An 18,199-nucleotide genomic window follows, 5' to 3' on the forward strand; every position below is an offset into this window, starting at 1 on the left:
CATTTCGGACAGCCAATATATCTGCGTCTTTTTCGTCAAAACACTACTTATTCATGGATAATCACTGTGAACCACTCTATGGAACTTCGCAAAACACGCCGGGAGTCCAAGTCACGTGATTAATGACGTAAGAAGGTAGTACCTGTCGTTCTTTTACGAAATGAATTAAATCAATGATTGATTTAGAGAAAAAAAAACTGTACGTCTCGTCCTGTGTAATTGGGAATGTAACACATACTTTATTGGAGACAAGGAAACCTATTCGTCGTCCAGAACCATTAAAAAAAAAAAGGATTATGAAATAGCGGTACCTACCGAGCGGAGTGAGAACTAAAGGAACTTACGACTGCCACATGTCGCCAGATGGTTATCGTCACTTACCAGTCTTGCCAGAGACAACCCTCGGCCGACACGGCGGCGACGGATGTCAACAACACATCTACCAGGATGATGGGCGACCCAGGAGGCATTTGCTTCCTCATCTTAGGGACTCTGGTAATTTATCTGTTCTGTATCTGTGGAATCAAACAAAATCACTTAAGCTCGGTCTTGATGAAGGGTGGTATTATGTTTAAAAAAAATTAGTTTTACTGTGGTAATAACTTGTATATTTCGACACCAAACATGCTGGTGTGATGTATAATCTTTTCTCTAGAGGGCCGCTGTCGTCCAGGATAACAGTCATGGTTTGCAATTTGAGCGAAGTTTAAGAGCGTGGTAATGAACACTGATCCGAATGTGCTTTGTAAGTGATTAAAGTTGTATAGATAAGTACGTGGGATTGAAGTGTAGGATAACAGTGCCCACTTCGTTTCCTCGTTGGTTTACAGTTTATGATGAAGCCATTGTAGGCAGAACTTGAAAATGGTCTCGTTTCTTCGAGCAAATACATTTCAAACAAGTCGATTTACTTTAGGGGCCCAGAGAAATAGCAAAACTGATATCTAGATCACAGGATTCCCCGCATTCATATAAAGTGATTTGGACTAGCATTATGTGAAATGCAATATTTACCTATTTTATCTCGCAGGAAAATTGACAGTGGGGAGGGCTGGCCATCAAGTGTAAGGAAAATGTGGTGTCGATTGACAGAACAGTTGACGAGGCACTGAAGTCAACAGGTCCTATGAAAATCTCACCCAGCAACTGAGATTGAGGTTTATCTTAACACAATATTACAGTGGAAATATACCAGAGACCTCCAAAACATGTACCAACTGCTGAAATTTAAACACAAGACAGCAGCTGGTCGTGCCATCACAACCTAGCCTTCCTAAAAGGGTCATTTCAAATGGTTCTGAGCACCATACCTCATTAATAATAAACAGTTTTTGCTGCAAGATATAACTTGGACTCAAATAATTGACAAATATTATGTCATGTTTGCTGATGCACTAAATTTTACAGATGTCTATAGTGGATGCTGTGCAGGAACTGTCCACCGAAGATTGCTTTGCTGTGGGTTTAAATAAGGCAAATCTTCTATGCTCTTCTTGTGATACCCTGAAAGAGTTCAATCTTGATATTCTAGAGTGAGTAGAGCTTTTGATACCTTTTTTTTTGTAGGGCATTTTTTTCTCAAAAATACATTTCATGTGTGGAATCCTAATGCTAATAATTTCTCTGTGCTTTTATAGCATTTATCTTCTCCTATTATACAGGAAATCCTCACATACTGTGGTAAAGGTATTTACATTTTTGAAAAACAACTTATGGAAATGCATCTTCGGAAGTATTCAGGGGCTAGATCCTCAGGGACTTGATTTTTTGTAAATTTAATGTTCTTATATTTTCAACATTTAATTCTTGAAATTGATAATATTTATGCAGTACTTCGATTTTCATTCTTGCTCATAGTTTCTCATGTAATCTAGGAACACCATAAAAAGATGAGCAGCTTGATTTTTTCGCATCCAATTCAATTAAACATTCCAGAAATTTTATAACAATGAGCCCTTGGATTTTTCACTCTCGTTACACTTCTATTTTGCCCTTGTGACATTTTCAATGAAAAAGTGTATATATATATAAAGGTTAAAAAACAAAGAATTTATTGAAATAAATGGTGACGAGAAAGTCAATGACTTGATCCTATACACACTGCCAGACTGCTGATGGGTGATTGCAGCAACCCAGCTGGGTTCTGAACTCATTCCAACTATGTTTAAAGTTGGCATGCCAAGCTGCATCTTAGCAGCACCACCCACTGCACCTGGAGTTTGGTAAGGACATGTAAATCACATCTTAGCAAATTAACATCCAGTTAAGACATGCTGTGTGAGGATTTCTTGTACTCTTAGGGGAGGATAGGTCTTACTAAGCTTCTACACATGATTTTCATGAACTTTCATATCATTCTAACTAGAAATTTCATAAGCTAACTTCATTACAAGAATTATTTTTGGAGTAAAGCATACACCTAGATGTTTTCAAATATAACCACACAGCTCTAAATCATTGTTGCAACAATATAGTGAATAGTACTAGATATTTGCCACTTGTATGTATTGGGTGTGATAATGGTCATGTAAAGATGGCAGGAGCATTTTACTTTGAAAGGCATAAATTGTTCCTTATGTTTTATGGCCACTGACTAGTCTAATTTGTTTCAAGAAGTTGTTTTACCTCTAAATTATGGATTACTTTTTTCATGTACTGAAAAGGTGATTATATTTTAAATATTCTTCAGATCAAATTGTAGGAGATGTTGCAACGTGGATGATGTTAATGCCACCCCAACAAAGTATCCACGAGCCCAGTTAGAAGTGTGTGGATGACGATTGGGAGCCTTCCCGCAGGTCCAGGGTTAGTGATTCCTTAAATCAATTTACCATCACACAAACACTTGCTGTCACACATACATGTACACATGGGCTGCATTGCACAAGGCCTTGCTGTAGAGAGGTGAATCAGTCAGTAGGTAAGTATATTTGAGAAATCAGAAATTTTATGAGTAAACACTGTATGACAGTTAAAGGACAATGTTAAAACACACTCGTACAAAAGGAGACAAACCTTGTGCTGGCAAATATCAGAGTAACATTTAAGTACTGGTGTAGGGGTAGGGAATTATTCAGCAACCTGTACACATCCTACATGAGGCCAAAACTAAAATATGCTTCACAGGTTTGGTGATTGCATTCAAGAAGCACAAAGAACTAATGAAGTTCAGAGAAAAAAGTTGGTGCAAGAATTAAAAGAGCAGATTTACAGGAATAGGTTAGAGGTCTTGAATTTACCCACCATGGAAAAGAGGAGTAAGGATTTACTTGGTCTCAACCCTGAAGTATGTCTGTTAAGTATAATAGGTGTGAAGACCAAAGAATTCAAATTGTTTTTATGATATTATATGTTTAAATGTGAGGCAAACCCTTTCCCAGAATGTTGGTTTTCATTACGGATATCAAACTTCGTGTTCAGTATGTTTTTCTTGGTAACCAAGAGTGAATTATGTGCAGCTCATAGCATGCGGAATGTTTTTGAGCATTTGACACCTTGCAATTGGAAATTGACTTCCCCACATGAAAATTAGGGATATCCCTTTGTTACATTTTGAGTCAGTTTTATATAACAAATAGATATTCAGAATGTATAATTTACTGTTTTCTTCTCTTTTCCTGGTACTGCTGTACTTTTTCCTACATTATAGATTTGTGTAATGGTTTGCCTCATTTAAACATATTATAAAAACTGTAACAAGAAACTCTTTCATTAGTACACTAACATTCTGCAGTCATCATTAAGGCAGAAAAGGGGTGAATAGGTATGAAGGAAAGTATTCTGTTGCTATTTTTCATACCTCACCAGTGAAGACAGGGAACTTGTGGTCATCAAATTTTTGCTGGTCCAGGTTTGATACTATCTTACAGAATTACTTTCTCCTTATTTAAATATTTTCTTACAGCATTCGTGAAGAGTGACCGACCTGCGGCATTTCCCAATCTTACCATTAAGTGAGTATATGAGATTAAGCTTTTAAACTTTTCTTAATACTATACTGACATGTCTGGGTACCGTGTTCCTTTCCCCCTACTAATTATTTTGTTTTAACTGAAGAAGTACACTGTGTAGACCTACAGTTTTTTTTTTTCCCCAATTCATACAAGTTTCATCACAGCTACCCTAATTCTATGGTTAACTTTGTAGATTTGTATGTTTACCAACTGCATCTTTAATGCCATTTTCTGCTAAACATCTTCAGAGCAGTGTCATTGCATGATCATGCACAGTCATCAACAATAGCACCTATTAGAAAACTTCCTTTTGCATTATCTAAAACTGTCTACAACTTCTCATTCAACTTGCATAAACTTTGTCATTCTTCCTGTTTCATTTTCATCATCCCATTGAAGCTTCTCTCCATAGGATCACTTCTGTAGTATGATTGCTAAATTCCTCCATTTAGTTAATAGATAGTTGTTTCCTCTTTTTTTCACAAAAATAATAAACATGATAAATTGATCTCCTCGTGTGTATTTCTTGGTTATGAAAAGTTTCCCATGCTTATATTAATCGCAAGTTAGAATACAATGGTTTGATTACGGTATTTCTTCATTCATAATCCATACTCGAGAGTTCTCAAAATTGCTGTAATCACTTCCACTGTGAGCTCTCTTACCTCTATTGTGAATTCTGCTTTTAAGATTTCTTTCTTTGTAATGGCATGATTTGCATTTGCAGTTCATTTACTTTATTTTCATGGTGCTAATCGTGTAACTTAACGAAAGTATTAAACTTGAAAATATTAATCGCCAATTTAGTAATTAATGAATCTTGGTTTTTAACCTGTTTATTAACAAGAGATGGTAAACTCTTCAAAAAGATGGCAATATCAATGCCTTCTCTAGCTTTCCTTCACATGCATATAAAACATTGCCATATCCTTCTCTATCTAGTTTGTCATATGCTTCTCATTCTCGAAATGATGTGTACACCTTTTCTCGGTATTCTTTTTGAAATCAATCGACAATATTGCACAAGCGATGTGCTTTTTTAAGAATTTTTTTATTTACAGGTACATTAGGGGAGCAGATCCAATCATTAAACTGATGGATGAGGATGGTGATGTGATGGAGACATTGGCCATCGATAAGTGGAACACAGATTCTGTGGAGGAGTTTTTAAGTACTTATCTTATCCTCCCTGGTCAAGAGGAACAAGAAACTGACAGATCAGCTAATGAAATATAAATTAATTTGCCTTTTATAAAAAGTCCATTGAAAACAAAATTTGTCAAATATTGAAAGTGAATAGTGTGCTTTGTTAATATGTTAGTAAGATACTTCAGTAAATACTCATTACTTCATTGAAGCCTATGCAAACTGCTCTATCTTCCATTTTGAAATCATTAGCTTAAAAGTTATTTTCATCACAGTAAATGGTTAGATGATTTTATTCAATGTAATGATTTTCTTAATGCTTTAATCCTTTTATTTTTATATGGCATCATTGCTTAGGATTTAAACACTTTAAGATCTCCAATTCAGCTTTGTTGACAGTAACATATGGCAGTAAGTTTCAGATATGTAAGGAATACCTTTCCAGTATTTGAACATTAATTTGTAAGTATGTGTAATAAGTCTCATGACTTTATACATTTGTTGCATTTGGAATCTGAACCTGGTGCCTGAGAGAGTAGGATAGGATCAAGATGAAACTAGAGCCAGAAACCCGTTGGGTAGGTACGGGTGGAAGATGATTCATCCTTCCCTCTCTTGCTACAGTTTTTCAGGTCCTTTCATGAAATTAAACTAGTTTTGCAATGTTTGGGTTTCATTTCAAACCGAGATTACACGTGTAACAAACAAAATTACTAATAATCAATATGGTTATTTCTTATCCCTGGGGATAAATGTCACAAAAGATGACTATAAAGTGTAGGGGGAATGGCTGCAAATCCTCCCCTCTTATTATTACTTTACAAAAGTAGGAACAGATGGAGGAGCTGCAAGAAGATTTTCACTTTATGGCTTGGTCATCTGTTTCTGATGCTGTCTATCACAAATGGTGATATGTATGGAAGGGTAGTGATCGAAATGTGGTGTTATGCACAAAACAGCTGATTGGGAAAGAGCAATGTGGTTTCAAGAGTGGTAGAGGATGTTTGAATGTGTGTCTATCGAAGAATGTATACGAGAGATACTTGGTGAAAGAGAATAGCCTTTATGGGGTAATTAGGGATGCAGAGAAAGTGTACAACATGGGTGACAGAGATATGTAAAAGATGGACATAAAGAGTAGAAAGCTACTAACCACAGTAGAGGAAGTTAAGTGTGAGTGGGAATGAAGGAGTGTATGTGCTGTCCAATGCATGTGGGGCTGTTTCAAGGATATGTGATGCTGCCATGGCTGTTGTATATATCAATATGATAATGAGAAGTAAATGCAAAGGTAATTGAGCAAGGAACATGTCAGGAGTATGCTAAAGGATGGGAAATAGATTGGCAGCTATTTCTAGATAAAATATATATGAAGGCGGACTCCAAGTAGAAACTTCAGATGCTAGTGACAGGGTTTGGGTAACTATCAAAGAAGAAATTTGAAAGTTATTGCAAATAAAAGTGATGAGGTGTAACAGCAGGAGTTTTTATGAAGTGATTATGGCATGTGTGCGAGTAAGGAGAGAGTGGTTCCAAGTGACGATACTGTTCATCTGTTCCTGATGCTATCTCACAAAGTTAGGAAATTCCATGAGGTAGACATGAAAATGGTAGAACAGTGACTGTAAAAAGACTACATGAAAGATACAAATGTACAGGTATAATTACCATTTTTTATGCCTAATCTTCCCACCCTCACAAGGTAGCTTTGGGAACAAATGAAAAATGGCCTCATTTGCACACATTCATTCTCTCAATGGTTAGAATGTACTGAAATCAGAACCCACCATCCACAGCCAAGTCCCACTGATTATTCCTTGGTTTACCTCAACTGCTTCATATGCCTTCGTTCAGCCCAACGTCACCATGGTGATTCAGTTCATTCCATCCCTTGAAAACCTCCCACCCTCTTGAATGTTCAGGCCCCAATACCCCAAAGTTTCCTTTACTATGCCCTCCCATCTTAGTCTACCCCTTCCTCCCTCCACTTTAGACAAGTAGATCCTCCTAGTCAGTCTTTCTTTGTTCTTCCTCTCCATATGACTGAACTATTTGGGCACATTCTGCTTAGCCCTCTATCAATCGGACCACTCATTAATCATAAATTTTTCATACCTAACTACTCGTCCTGCCTAACTGAGGATGTAACATGAACAAGCAAACAACGACCTCATTCAAATACCCTCTCTCGAGCTGTCGTGTAATATGCTCTGCCAAAACCATACCCTACAGTTTGCAAACAAAAGAGAAATAAAGAAATTATACAAAAAAAAAAAAAAAAAATCTGGTACTTGCCATTTTTAAAAAGCAGGTGTCAAGACTTCAGGAGACTATTAAGCTTCTTCAAGATTATAGGGGCATGATCCAATACACTTTGTTTTGAACTCTGGATGAAAAAGGCTGAGAGGTATACTCTGATTTAAAAATCCAGAACTTTTTTTGCACGAATTCCCTGAATTTTCAGAGGTTAAAAGTCATGTATCCGACAGCAAGAATTGGAGCAATTTAATGTATAGGTTGTCATGCTATCAAATGGCTGAATTTAGTAGGCATAAGAAGTGGACTGGATAAACTGGAATAACCTGTGAGGCTTGGGTGCGGATATCAGTCTCATGACGTGCTATCAATGGATTAAACCGAAGCATATGAAACGTCCGGAGTAAACCATGAAAGGTATGTGGGGCCAGAATGTGGACAGAGGTGTGTGGTTTCAATGCATTACACAGAGGTGGCCTTTGTTTCCTGTCACTAACGTGTGTATGTATTGAGTGGATGTGGCCTATCTTCGTCTGTTTCTTGGTGCTACCTGACTAACGCAGGAAACTGCCTCCCCTGCCATAGCAAGGTAGTCAGGAACAAGTATAAATGGCATCATTGCACATATGCTCTCTTTGGCTGTCATATATAATATACTGTACCACATTTAAAGCTAATCATCCACAGATGAGTAATACAGAAATGAAATATATATTGGAACTAGAATAGTGGGTGCTCACCTTTTGTTTTGAAGTAAGTTTCTAGAACTCGGGGGGGGGGTATTCTTCATTTAAACTTCATCAAGACGATAAGGGCATGAAACCGTACACTTTATCTTGAACTCTGGATGAAGGTAAAGAAGAACACTCTATTGTATAAATCCAGAGATACTGTTATGCAAAATTTTCTAGGAACCCATGATGCCACTAAATTATGTAGTTTTTCATCAGCTTTTTGAAAATTATCTTTTCATGTTTGTTGGCAATAGTGACGTACTACAGAGATTTATCCCTATCATATTTAATACTGGTTCAGTGTTAGCTCTCCACTCCCTTTGTGTATGCGTATGTTTGTATATCTGCATGCACAAGTGCATACATGTATGTGGCGTATGCATACAAAAATATGCTTAGGGAGAGTCTGTTTAGTTGCAACAATGATGTGATTAATTTGAAGGATAAGTATCGGTTTTCATAACACAGTTATGCGTATGGGTAAAAAGACAAGTCATTGATAAAATAAGCAACTGTACCACTTTTTTACCAAACCACTACATTTCTAGATTAATTCTAATGAGCATGGGGCAATAATGTACTAAGAAAAGAGCACACCAAAGAAAAAATTGTTGCTTTATTTAAATGACAAAATATATTTTCTCCCCATCTCCCTCTAATATATATATATATACATATATATATACATATGATTCACAATTACCCCATGAAATTTTCTAAAAGTCATGGTGTTATCCAGGACCTATGGAAAGACTCCTGCAGCCCAAGGCTGCATTACTTCTGGGAGCAGCAGAATAGTCTCCTTTGGAGTAAGAAGTTCTTTAACAAGACTGTACTCCCAGTGATGCAGCCTTGTCAAAGATGACTTTTCACTCGCAGTGAAACCTCAAGCAGAGTCTGGGAACACTTGCTTACATATATATTTTTAATAATACATCAAGACCCTTTTATGGGACTCCTGCAGCTTCAAGGTTGCACTCCAGTCAGGAACAGGGAAATGAAGGACTCCCTTGGAGCAGAAAATTCTTCAACAAGACTACTCTTTGTCCACTGATGATGATGATCTTACCACGTGCAGGCAGAGTTTGGAACACCATACTGCACTGCTGGGGTTACAAAGCAAAGGAAAAGTCACTTTTAGTAAGGCTGTATCATCATCAATAAACAATAAGGAGTCCATCATTTCTTCCCTGCTCATTGTAACACAGCTCTGAAGCTGCAGGAGTCCCATAAAAGGGGCTCCAGTGTTGCATAATAATGATAACAACAATGCACTAACCATAATCATTATAAAATACCTGCATAAAAGAATGTACAAATATTTATCAAACTAATAATTTTTTTCATTTAAAGTCTTTAAATTGCCTTTGCAAAAATGTTGTCCCATCTATGTACTCTCAACATTCAGTTACCATGTCTACGGCACAGAAACTTGAAGAATTCCAGAGCAAAGGAAAGGAGAGACTAACTGATATATTAAAGATATTGCTCATGGAAAGAAGTGTTTCACATGCCACAATGTAGGTACTGACTGCAGACAACAATTGTTTTTGGGTAGATAAATTTTGCTGCTGGGAAAGAAGCCTAGTAAAGATTTCTCCTTGTTTATTAAGTACTTCACCTTCTTCTTGTAGCCACCTGGGGCTTTCACTTTTGTTTATAGTTCTGGTACCCTGCTGAAGCATTTCTAATAAAGCCTTAGCCAATATAAGACTGAGTTGTTTTGGTTCTTTGTACAAGTTCATTGTGTGTGACTGAAAGAGATAGGACCTTGAGTTTGATGATATTTCATGTGAAGCTGAGAAATCAAAACAATACTGACTGGAACATATCTTCCACAGTACTCTAAAAGTAGACCAGTCACTGGTAGAAATGCACCTTCTGGCTATCACCTTCGCAAATTCCAGCAGTGCAAGGTTTGGATGTAGTGCACTACCCGAGAGCGAATGCAACATGAATTTTTCAAAATGAATTATCTTGATGTTATTCTCAGAAACTGCACGTAAGTGTTGATCAGTGCTTGCAAATGAAAGTACAATATAACATGCAGAATTTCTTATGCATGAATCTTCATCTTGGAGGAGTTCAGTACAAGCAAAAATTATCTTTTCTTTGCAAGACAGGCTTATGTCTTGCTCAGAACACAATAAAGCCTTTATAGAAATCTTGAGAGCAATGCTGGCTGTCAATCTGTAATCTTCTGTAGAAGTAGGGGTAGAGTATAAGCTGATGACATCAGTAAAGGTGGAAAGGAGGTGACTCTTTATCTCTCTTCCTGGCCAATGATTTTCATGCAGTTTCTGAAATAAATGAGCTACAATCACAAGAGCCAATGAGGTAAGTCTCACCCCATGACATCCTTTAAGTACTATTAATAGATTTCTCACACACTTTTCTGATGGAGAAGAACCGAGAATATCATTCTTTTCTAACAATGTACACAGGAGCTTCATATTTACTGAAGCACTTTTATATGTTAAAGGTTCCTGCTCCAGCCTTTTCCATATCAGTCTTTCAATCTTACTTAACCATGAAATATTCTTGTACATTCTCACGTTATCTAGTATACGATCAATGCAAAGATCATCCAAGTCATGGTTGTCTGGTACTTCAGACATCAAAACCTTTTCGATTTCATCTTGAAAATTATGCTTTATCTTTATTTTAGTAACCATTTGCTTGTACTCAGCTGCACCTGGCTGAGATAAGTCTATTGGTAACATATTTATGGTAATATCATCCAGCTGCAGAAGCATCAAGATTTTCAGAGCAAGAGTGGCATTGATATAACATTTAACATCATGTCCCAAGAATCTAACAAGTGAGGTAAAAATATTTTTCCTCAATTCCACATCATCCCTAACTTGAGAATAAGTCTGTACAAAATTCATCAAAGTTAAGAGATTACCATGGATCAAATTTGTTGTCATTAATTTTGGCTCTCTCATTAAATGAAGAAGGTTATTAATGCATTGGGGAGCTTGTTCAGTGAGTGTAAGAGCAACAACAGCAAGGGATGCTAACCTACGTACAGTGTGTACAGGTGATCCTATGAGTGTGGTTGTAACCTGGCAGAAGTTATGGAGTATAACTTTAAGCTCATTACTCTGCTGTAGTCCAGTTCCAGGTGAAAGTCTAGCCACTAAGCTCAGCACTGGAACTAGACTAGATGACGTATTTATAGGTATGTGTTTTTCTGTACGTCCACCTCTCTCTCTTCTCCCTACATTACACGTAAGTATTTCATGTACCTTTCTTTCATCTTGAGAACCTGAAAGTAGCTTAAGAAGAAAGTCTGCAAGGACTGGGTGTCGAGAAAGGAACTCAGGGGCTGTAAGACTGTTGAGAGTGGAGGAATCATCTTGAACTTTCTTCTGACCCACCATTCTTGGTACCACTGCTCCATACAGCTGCAGTGCTGCATTCCTGTAAGTTATAGTAAATAAGACAGAATAAAAATTTGCTGGGGATTAATAATCTACAATTTTAGAGCACTATAAAGAAGCAATATACAAATATGAACTTAGCTACCAATAACGGAAAAATAATTCAGTATCTCCATTCTTATTTTCATAGGGATTATCAAGTGCATAAAAAATGCCAGGTAGCTGAAGTTGTTTCAGCCATGACAAAGTCTAAATGCATATTAAGTTAGAATTATTTTTCTAGACATGGGACTCATGCACCCAAATACAATCATTTAAGTTACTATCGCATACAGAAATATAGTAATGTATCAAGAGCACCTTTTCCTCCTATCTTTCTATCAATCATTAACACTCCATTCTTAATTCCATGGGATGCATTGGGTACAAATCTCTTCCTCTGTCTTTTAATGGAAGAAACATACAATAGGAAAAAGACTTAAAAGGAAAGGAATATAAAAGGAAAAAATAAAGTTGCAGTTGTAAAAGCAAAAAGATATGAATTTCAAAAAATACAAATACAGACAAGAGGAAAGGAAAGAGAGTCAAAGAAAAATAAGAATAAATATATACAGCAAGAAGATAATAGGTAAAATCAGCTACATATCAACCTAATGTAAAGTTTATATGCTTTCTATGCCTTTTCTAAATGATGAATGCAAGGAAGGCATGTAAGGACATGGATAAGTGAAGACTCTTCTGCTGTGGTCATCCCTTGATGGGAGTTCCCAAAGGGAACAGGCATCAAAGATATAGTCTTTGTTTAACTAAAATTTAAACCATCCCTTTTAAAATTACAAAAAAAACTAAGAAAATCTCACCTGAGAGCCCATGATTTATTAGTGAAGGCATGGAGGCAGGTTGCAGTAATGGCAGGCATGTGGTGAATTAGGTGATGGGCCAGTGGAGCATGGATGACCAAAGAGTGTAATACATGGAGTGCTAAGACTGGAGGTGAGTCCATGATGCTCTGGTCTTCATACTGTGGATACAGTTTTACTATCAAAATAAAAAACAAGCTATAAATATTTGTCCATTTTCCTAAGCCTTTCTAAGTAATTGCAAAACCGATATCCAGAATTCCTCAGCAAATATGTTAGATACAGCTTCTAAATTTCAATTACAATATGTGTGAAGATAAACATAAAAGGTTTCTCAGGCATATTCTGAAAGGGCAGCTTGTACTGAAAGGCTGAACTGGCTTATAGGAGAGGAATGTGACAGTGTATCCACATTAATACATTCTCCACAATTCAACCTTGGTATGCAAATAATACACATGAAAAAAAGAAAAAAGAATAAATAAATATAAAAAATCCCTGGGGAAAGGGGAGAAAGAATACTAGCCACACATCTCCTGTGTTTTGCAAAAGGTGGGAGGACTAAAAGGGGTGAAAGCATGGGCCAGAAAAGCTAAATAAGGATTTTTCCTTACTGATGTTCCCTTGCAAATGTGCGACATAGCAAACAAGTACAAGGAGACGTGGGATACCAAATTGGAGGTGGAAGAATGGAGTGAAAAGATTTTGAGTGATCAAGGCCTGAACATACAGGAAGGTGAGAGGCATGCAGGAAAAGAGTGAATTGGAATGATGTGGTACACCAGGGTCAACGTGCTGTTAATGGACTGAACCAGGGCATGTGAAGCACCTGGTGTAAACCATGGAAAGGTTTGTGGGGGCTAGATGTGGAAAGGGAGCTGTGGTTTCTGTGCATTATACATGACAGCTAGAGACTGAGTGTAAATGAATGTGGCCTATGTTGTCTTTTCCAAGCGCTACCTCGCACACACACGGGGAAGAGGGGGTGCCATTTCATGTGTGGCAGGATGGCGATGGGAATGGATACAGGCAGCGAATATGAATGTGTGCATGTGTATTTATGTCTGTGTACATATATGTATGTGTACGTTGATACGTATAGGTATGTTTACGTGCGTATGTGGGCATGTATGTATATACATGTGTATGTGGGTAGGTTGGGCCATTCTTCATCTGTTTCCTTGCACTTCCTCGCTAACACGGAACACAGCAACAAAGTATAATAAATAAAATAAAAATAAAAATGGGCGTATGAAGCGTCTGGGGAAAACCATGGAAAGTTCTGTGGGGCGTGGATGTGGAAAGGGAGCTGTGGTTTCGGTGCATTATTCCATGACAGCTAGGTGAACAAATGTGGCCTTTGTTGTCTTTTCCTAGTGCTACCTCGCACACATGATGGGGGAGGGGGTTGTTATTTCATGTGTGGCGAGGTGGTGATGGGAATGAATAAAGGCAGACAGAATGAATTATGTACATGTGTATATATGTATATGTCTGTGTGTGTATATATATGTATACGTTGAGATGTATAGGTATGTATATTTGCGTGTGTGGACGTGTATGTATATACATGTGTATGTGGGTGGGTCGGGCCATTCTTTCGTCTGTTTCCTTGCGCTACCTCGCAATGTGTATAATTAACAACTTACCTCTGTCTGAGCAATATTCATGAGCTTCGTGATGGTGTTATTGATGAGCATGCTGTTCACACGTGGTGCAGCCCCACAAGCAACCTGCAGCATCATGGCCATCCCTGCTGCTCGACGGGTTACTGAAGTCTGAACCCCAGCCTTCAGTTGATCTAAGACATCTTCAACCTACAAGCATGACAGTACTTATGATATTTTTCTTATCCATCTTAGGTTGTAATGAATGCATCAAATCTACCACTCACAACAAAGTGACTCATAAACCATCTCTAAATACAATGACTGCAGTACATTTCCAAACACGTCTTCACTCATACTCATACTCTTAATCATTCCCCAGACAATGTATCTTCAATTCATTTTCCTTATGCTGAATCTCATACATGTCATTACTCATATTAGTTCCAGAATATATTATTTCTATTTGTACTTGACCAGTGATTTAAAAACAAATCACATAATTCGAGCCTACTGCGGCCAGAGGCAGCATAGGTCATATACGACCGAATGTTCATGTTGCTAAAGAACTAACTCATCTCTTCTTCGTGCAAGAATACTCCATTGATATTTCTGAGTGAAATAGCTGCCACTGTATAATTTCTAACATGAGAAATATGAACAAATAATTCCTTTCATTATCATAACTCCAAAGCTTCCACAGTAACTAATCAATGAAAATTAACCACCATGTCAACAGCTACAGTCATTAGCACTGTCTGTACATAAGGCCTGAATCATTCAACCTGGCTTGCCATATGGCTGGCTATATAGAATATTAGGCAGTTACCCAACATTTCAGCAGTAACTTTAAAGACACAGGTGGGTATTCTATGTCCAAACAAATGTTTTTTTTTTTTTTTTTGAGGGCATGTTCTCTGCTGAACAAATGCTGGGAGTGGGGTATACTCTGTCAGGGTGATGGCTGTCCGTGTTGGGGTCAAAGTACTCTCACTGGGCAAAACTGCTTTTATGTTCTTTTCATGATTCTGTATACTGAAGAAGGAAATAAATACCTGTTTATAAATAAGCTGCCCAGTGTCTGAGTTGGTAGTAAGAAGTACAAAACATAGTTGGCTATAAGCAGTTTTTGCAGCTTCCATTGCTCCTTTATGTCGTGTGCTGGTCAACACACGAACAACAACAGCACTTAAAAGTTTCTCAATCTGGTTTGCATGCAGGCAATTCAGCCAGCATGATACACATATGTTGGACACTATACAGCAGGTCTGAAAAAGAAAGAGATATGAAATATGTGAATTGAAAGTAACGTCGAATCAGTCTTACAAACCATGTTTACATAATGCAGCAAAACTTACATGCTAACAATGTATAGTTAGCAACAAAGCTATCTATCAATCTATATCTCTGATGCCCATTCTCTCCAAGAACTCCATCAAGAGGGTGGCCTCAGAAAAGAGTCTCCATAACTAGTGAACTCAAGTGCTGCTTCTCAGTCTTTACTGCCCCACCCTTAACAGGCTGTCTCTGGTTTGTCCACCCTACTTCACTAGGATAAGTATCTCTAGTTTGTCCACTCTCCCTCCATCATTAAGGTATGTGTCTCTGGTTCGTCCGACCTCCTTCACTTGGGTAACTGTCTCTGAGGCCACTGGCAGAGGACAAGTCTATTGCACTGTCTCCAAAGGCTCCTACCTAATGTTTCTACCGACTACTTCTATCTTGTGCATCTTCAATGTTCCTGCCTAATGTTCCAACATAATGCTACTACCTATTGCTCCTGCCTAATGTTCCTATTTACTACTTCTGCCTAATGTTCCTACCTACTACTTCTATCTATTGCTCCTATCATTTTGACAAGGGGCAGGGCTAGCACATAGTGCTCATCGCAGGAAAATCTAGAGTTATAAAGAATGAGCTGCATGAGTTAAATGTTGTCAAGCATTATGTGTGACAAGGAGTGATTGTGTTTGTGGACAGAATGCCAGCAGTCCACATGTGAGTGAGGCTGATGGAAAAGACAGCTATCTTGGTCAAATGAGCGCAACTTGACAACCACTGAAGTGCTGGCTCACTATGCAACAATCACTAATCCTCCCAATACACAAGTAGGTAGTATTGGTTATGCACCTCCCTAGTCAGTGCCTTCCTACCAACTACTACTTCTGGAGCAACAAAGCCTCTTTCAATATTTCAGTTTTCAATACAGTTTATTCTATCTTATCCTACCTCTCTTTCATTCTCATCTCACTTAAGATGAATGGATCAAGAGCAAGGAGAAGAAGCATGCTGAGAAAGGGATGGAGAGATAAAGAGAGAAATGTTTCAGGCTAGAGGTATCTAAGATGAAAATTAATTCTGATCATATGCACTGACGATGCTTTGTGCCTAATAAAGTGAATGGATATGTTATTCTCTTTTGACAATCCAACAAGAGAGCAGAGTGAAAAATAAAGAAGTACTTTTCTTGCAAATTCAAAAATTCTGCATCATCTTACCAATCCTTTACTCATTCTGTGCCATGATTTTCATTCCTGGCCATAGCCACTCTAACCACATATTAGTGTATACAGCAAACAACTGTATCGTGCTAGTATAAAGCAGCCTCACATCATTCTAATTTTACAACTGAACCACTCACTTCATTCATTGCAAATTCTATCAGATGCTTTACTCCTTTTACATAAGGTTTTATCTCCTCTCCAAACCATTCACTTTTCAACATATTGCACATTTCTTCTTGACTTCGATAAGTCTTTTCTGGATCAAACAGTGCTGTATACATACACTCATTCTTTAAAGTATTTCTGTAAATACCAATGTTATGGTAAGCATTAGGTTTATGCACAAATCCTTTCCTACATCCTCTCATTTCACATAATGGAATATTTTTTCTTTATCTTTTCTCCTGTCCAATGTCTCACCTTATCCGATGCAGGTTTCCATTTGGTCCTCTGACATATTACCTCCATTCTATGTGCTTTGGTTTATCAGAGAATTACATACAAAAATCTCTTGAATGTCATCAGCTAAATAACATTTTCAAAGAAACAATCATTCAAATGCATCAGCAATAACCTATAAATAATGCTAGACCTAAGAGTATGAGAGAGTACAACTAACCTTCATAGTTTGCCAGCAACATGCTAAAACTAGCAGATAATCAGCAGATATAGCAGTGTCATCGTAAGGAGCTCCATCTTCCTCTTCCACAGCAGCATAACTAAAAATATCTGGTGTTGCCTTTGATGATGCCTCCATGCTTCCCCCACACTCTTGGATGATGACCTCTACAGCTTCTCCCATCTCAGCAAATGAAGGAGGAATGGCTGAAATACATCAATTTAATCTATTTCTTTTTGGCTGAGACAGCACAGGCAATGCCCTAGTTCACAAAGAAATGCACATGGGGAAGGAAGTTTTGCTGAACTGATGTGGAAGAAAATATTGCTTTCATGAAAACTGTTTGATCACTGTATGAATAAAAGGCAGAAAAAGCAAAAAATTCTCATGTGCATCTACCTGAACAACTACAAACACTTCAACAGAAAAAAAAATAATTTAAAAAACTACCAGAACCCTTACCATAGTAAAATATGTTCAAACTCTTACCTGAGCCATTGGGTGAAGCACAAGCCAGTTTGGATAACATAAATTCGATCATCTCCACCATCATAACTGTTAACTTTTGTATGAACTCTTGTATTTCTTCTGATGACATAGATGCAACACCTCTGTCTTCTGACAGGCAACGACTTAGAGCCTAAAGAATATAAACGAAAGGTGTAAAATCCCTAGTGAATCAAAATGAAATCCATACATTTGCATTAAAGTTTATAATAATGACATTGTTTTCCTAACAAAAAGATCCACTTATGTGGAAGAAATGTCAGATCTTTTGGCAAAATATTCTGTGCTCTAACAACATTTTCACACTAAAGCTGAACTGGTTGCTGGGCATAATATTTTCATATCCTGTATCCTCCTTAAGGGATTATCATTTTCCTTTAACTCCACTAGTTTTCCTTAATTTCCATCTTTTTCTATTCTGTCCAAATTCCTAATTTCTTTCTCTTTTGCTTAAATTTCTAAAGGTAGCTCTCATTATTTCAAAAATTCTTCTTTCTAAATCACAAAAAACAACTGTTGACATGAACAGTCACAAACTGAAAAGAAAGATTCTGTATGCAGTATCCTATTTTGATTAAAGACAATGGAAATATAACAGATACAGTTTGAGCATTCCTAATCTGAAAA

General features: G+C 37.4%; 2 protein-coding genes across 7 annotated transcripts in view; one reads left to right on the plus strand and one right to left on the minus strand.

Moving 5' to 3' along the window:
- Positions 1–336: 336 nt before the first annotated feature.
- Positions 337–5,762, plus strand: LOC139758042 (selenoprotein F). Its single transcript, XM_071679056.1, has 5 exons — positions 337–495; positions 1,408–1,532; positions 2,690–2,805; positions 3,905–3,953; positions 5,015–5,762. The coding sequence occupies exons 1-3, from the start codon at positions 364–366 to the stop codon at positions 2,775–2,777; spliced, it is 345 nt and encodes a 114-aa protein (XP_071535157.1). The 5' UTR covers positions 337–363; the 3' UTR covers positions 2,778–2,805; positions 3,905–3,953; positions 5,015–5,762.
- The window catches only part of LOC139758038 (tRNA (32-2'-O)-methyltransferase regulator THADA-like), a 390,704-nt gene continuing 372,904 nt past the window's right edge, over positions 400–18,199 (minus strand). For 5 of the 6 annotated variants that reach the window (XM_071679049.1, XM_071679047.1, XM_071679048.1 and 2 more), the window contains 6 exons: positions 17,555–17,705; positions 17,066–17,271; positions 14,998–15,210; positions 13,985–14,152; positions 12,336–12,496; positions 8,688–11,515 (listed from right to left, as the gene is read on the minus strand). In XM_071679049.1, the coding sequence (XP_071535150.1) occupies positions 9,487–11,515; positions 12,336–12,496; positions 13,985–14,152; positions 14,998–15,210; positions 17,066–17,271; positions 17,555–17,705 (2,928 nt within the window). In that variant the 3' untranslated portion in view covers positions 8,688–9,486. Of the gene's footprint in view, positions 516–8,095; positions 8,199–8,687; positions 11,516–12,335; positions 12,497–13,984; positions 14,153–14,997; positions 15,211–17,065; positions 17,272–17,554; positions 17,706–18,199 lie in introns of those variants that run through there. The other variant, XR_011714753.1, reaches the window with a different exon arrangement.

This window comes from Panulirus ornatus, chromosome 29, assembly GCF_036320965.1.
Source record: "Panulirus ornatus isolate Po-2019 chromosome 29, ASM3632096v1, whole genome shotgun sequence".
NCBI lineage: Eukaryota > Metazoa > Arthropoda > Malacostraca > Decapoda > Palinuridae > Panulirus > Panulirus ornatus.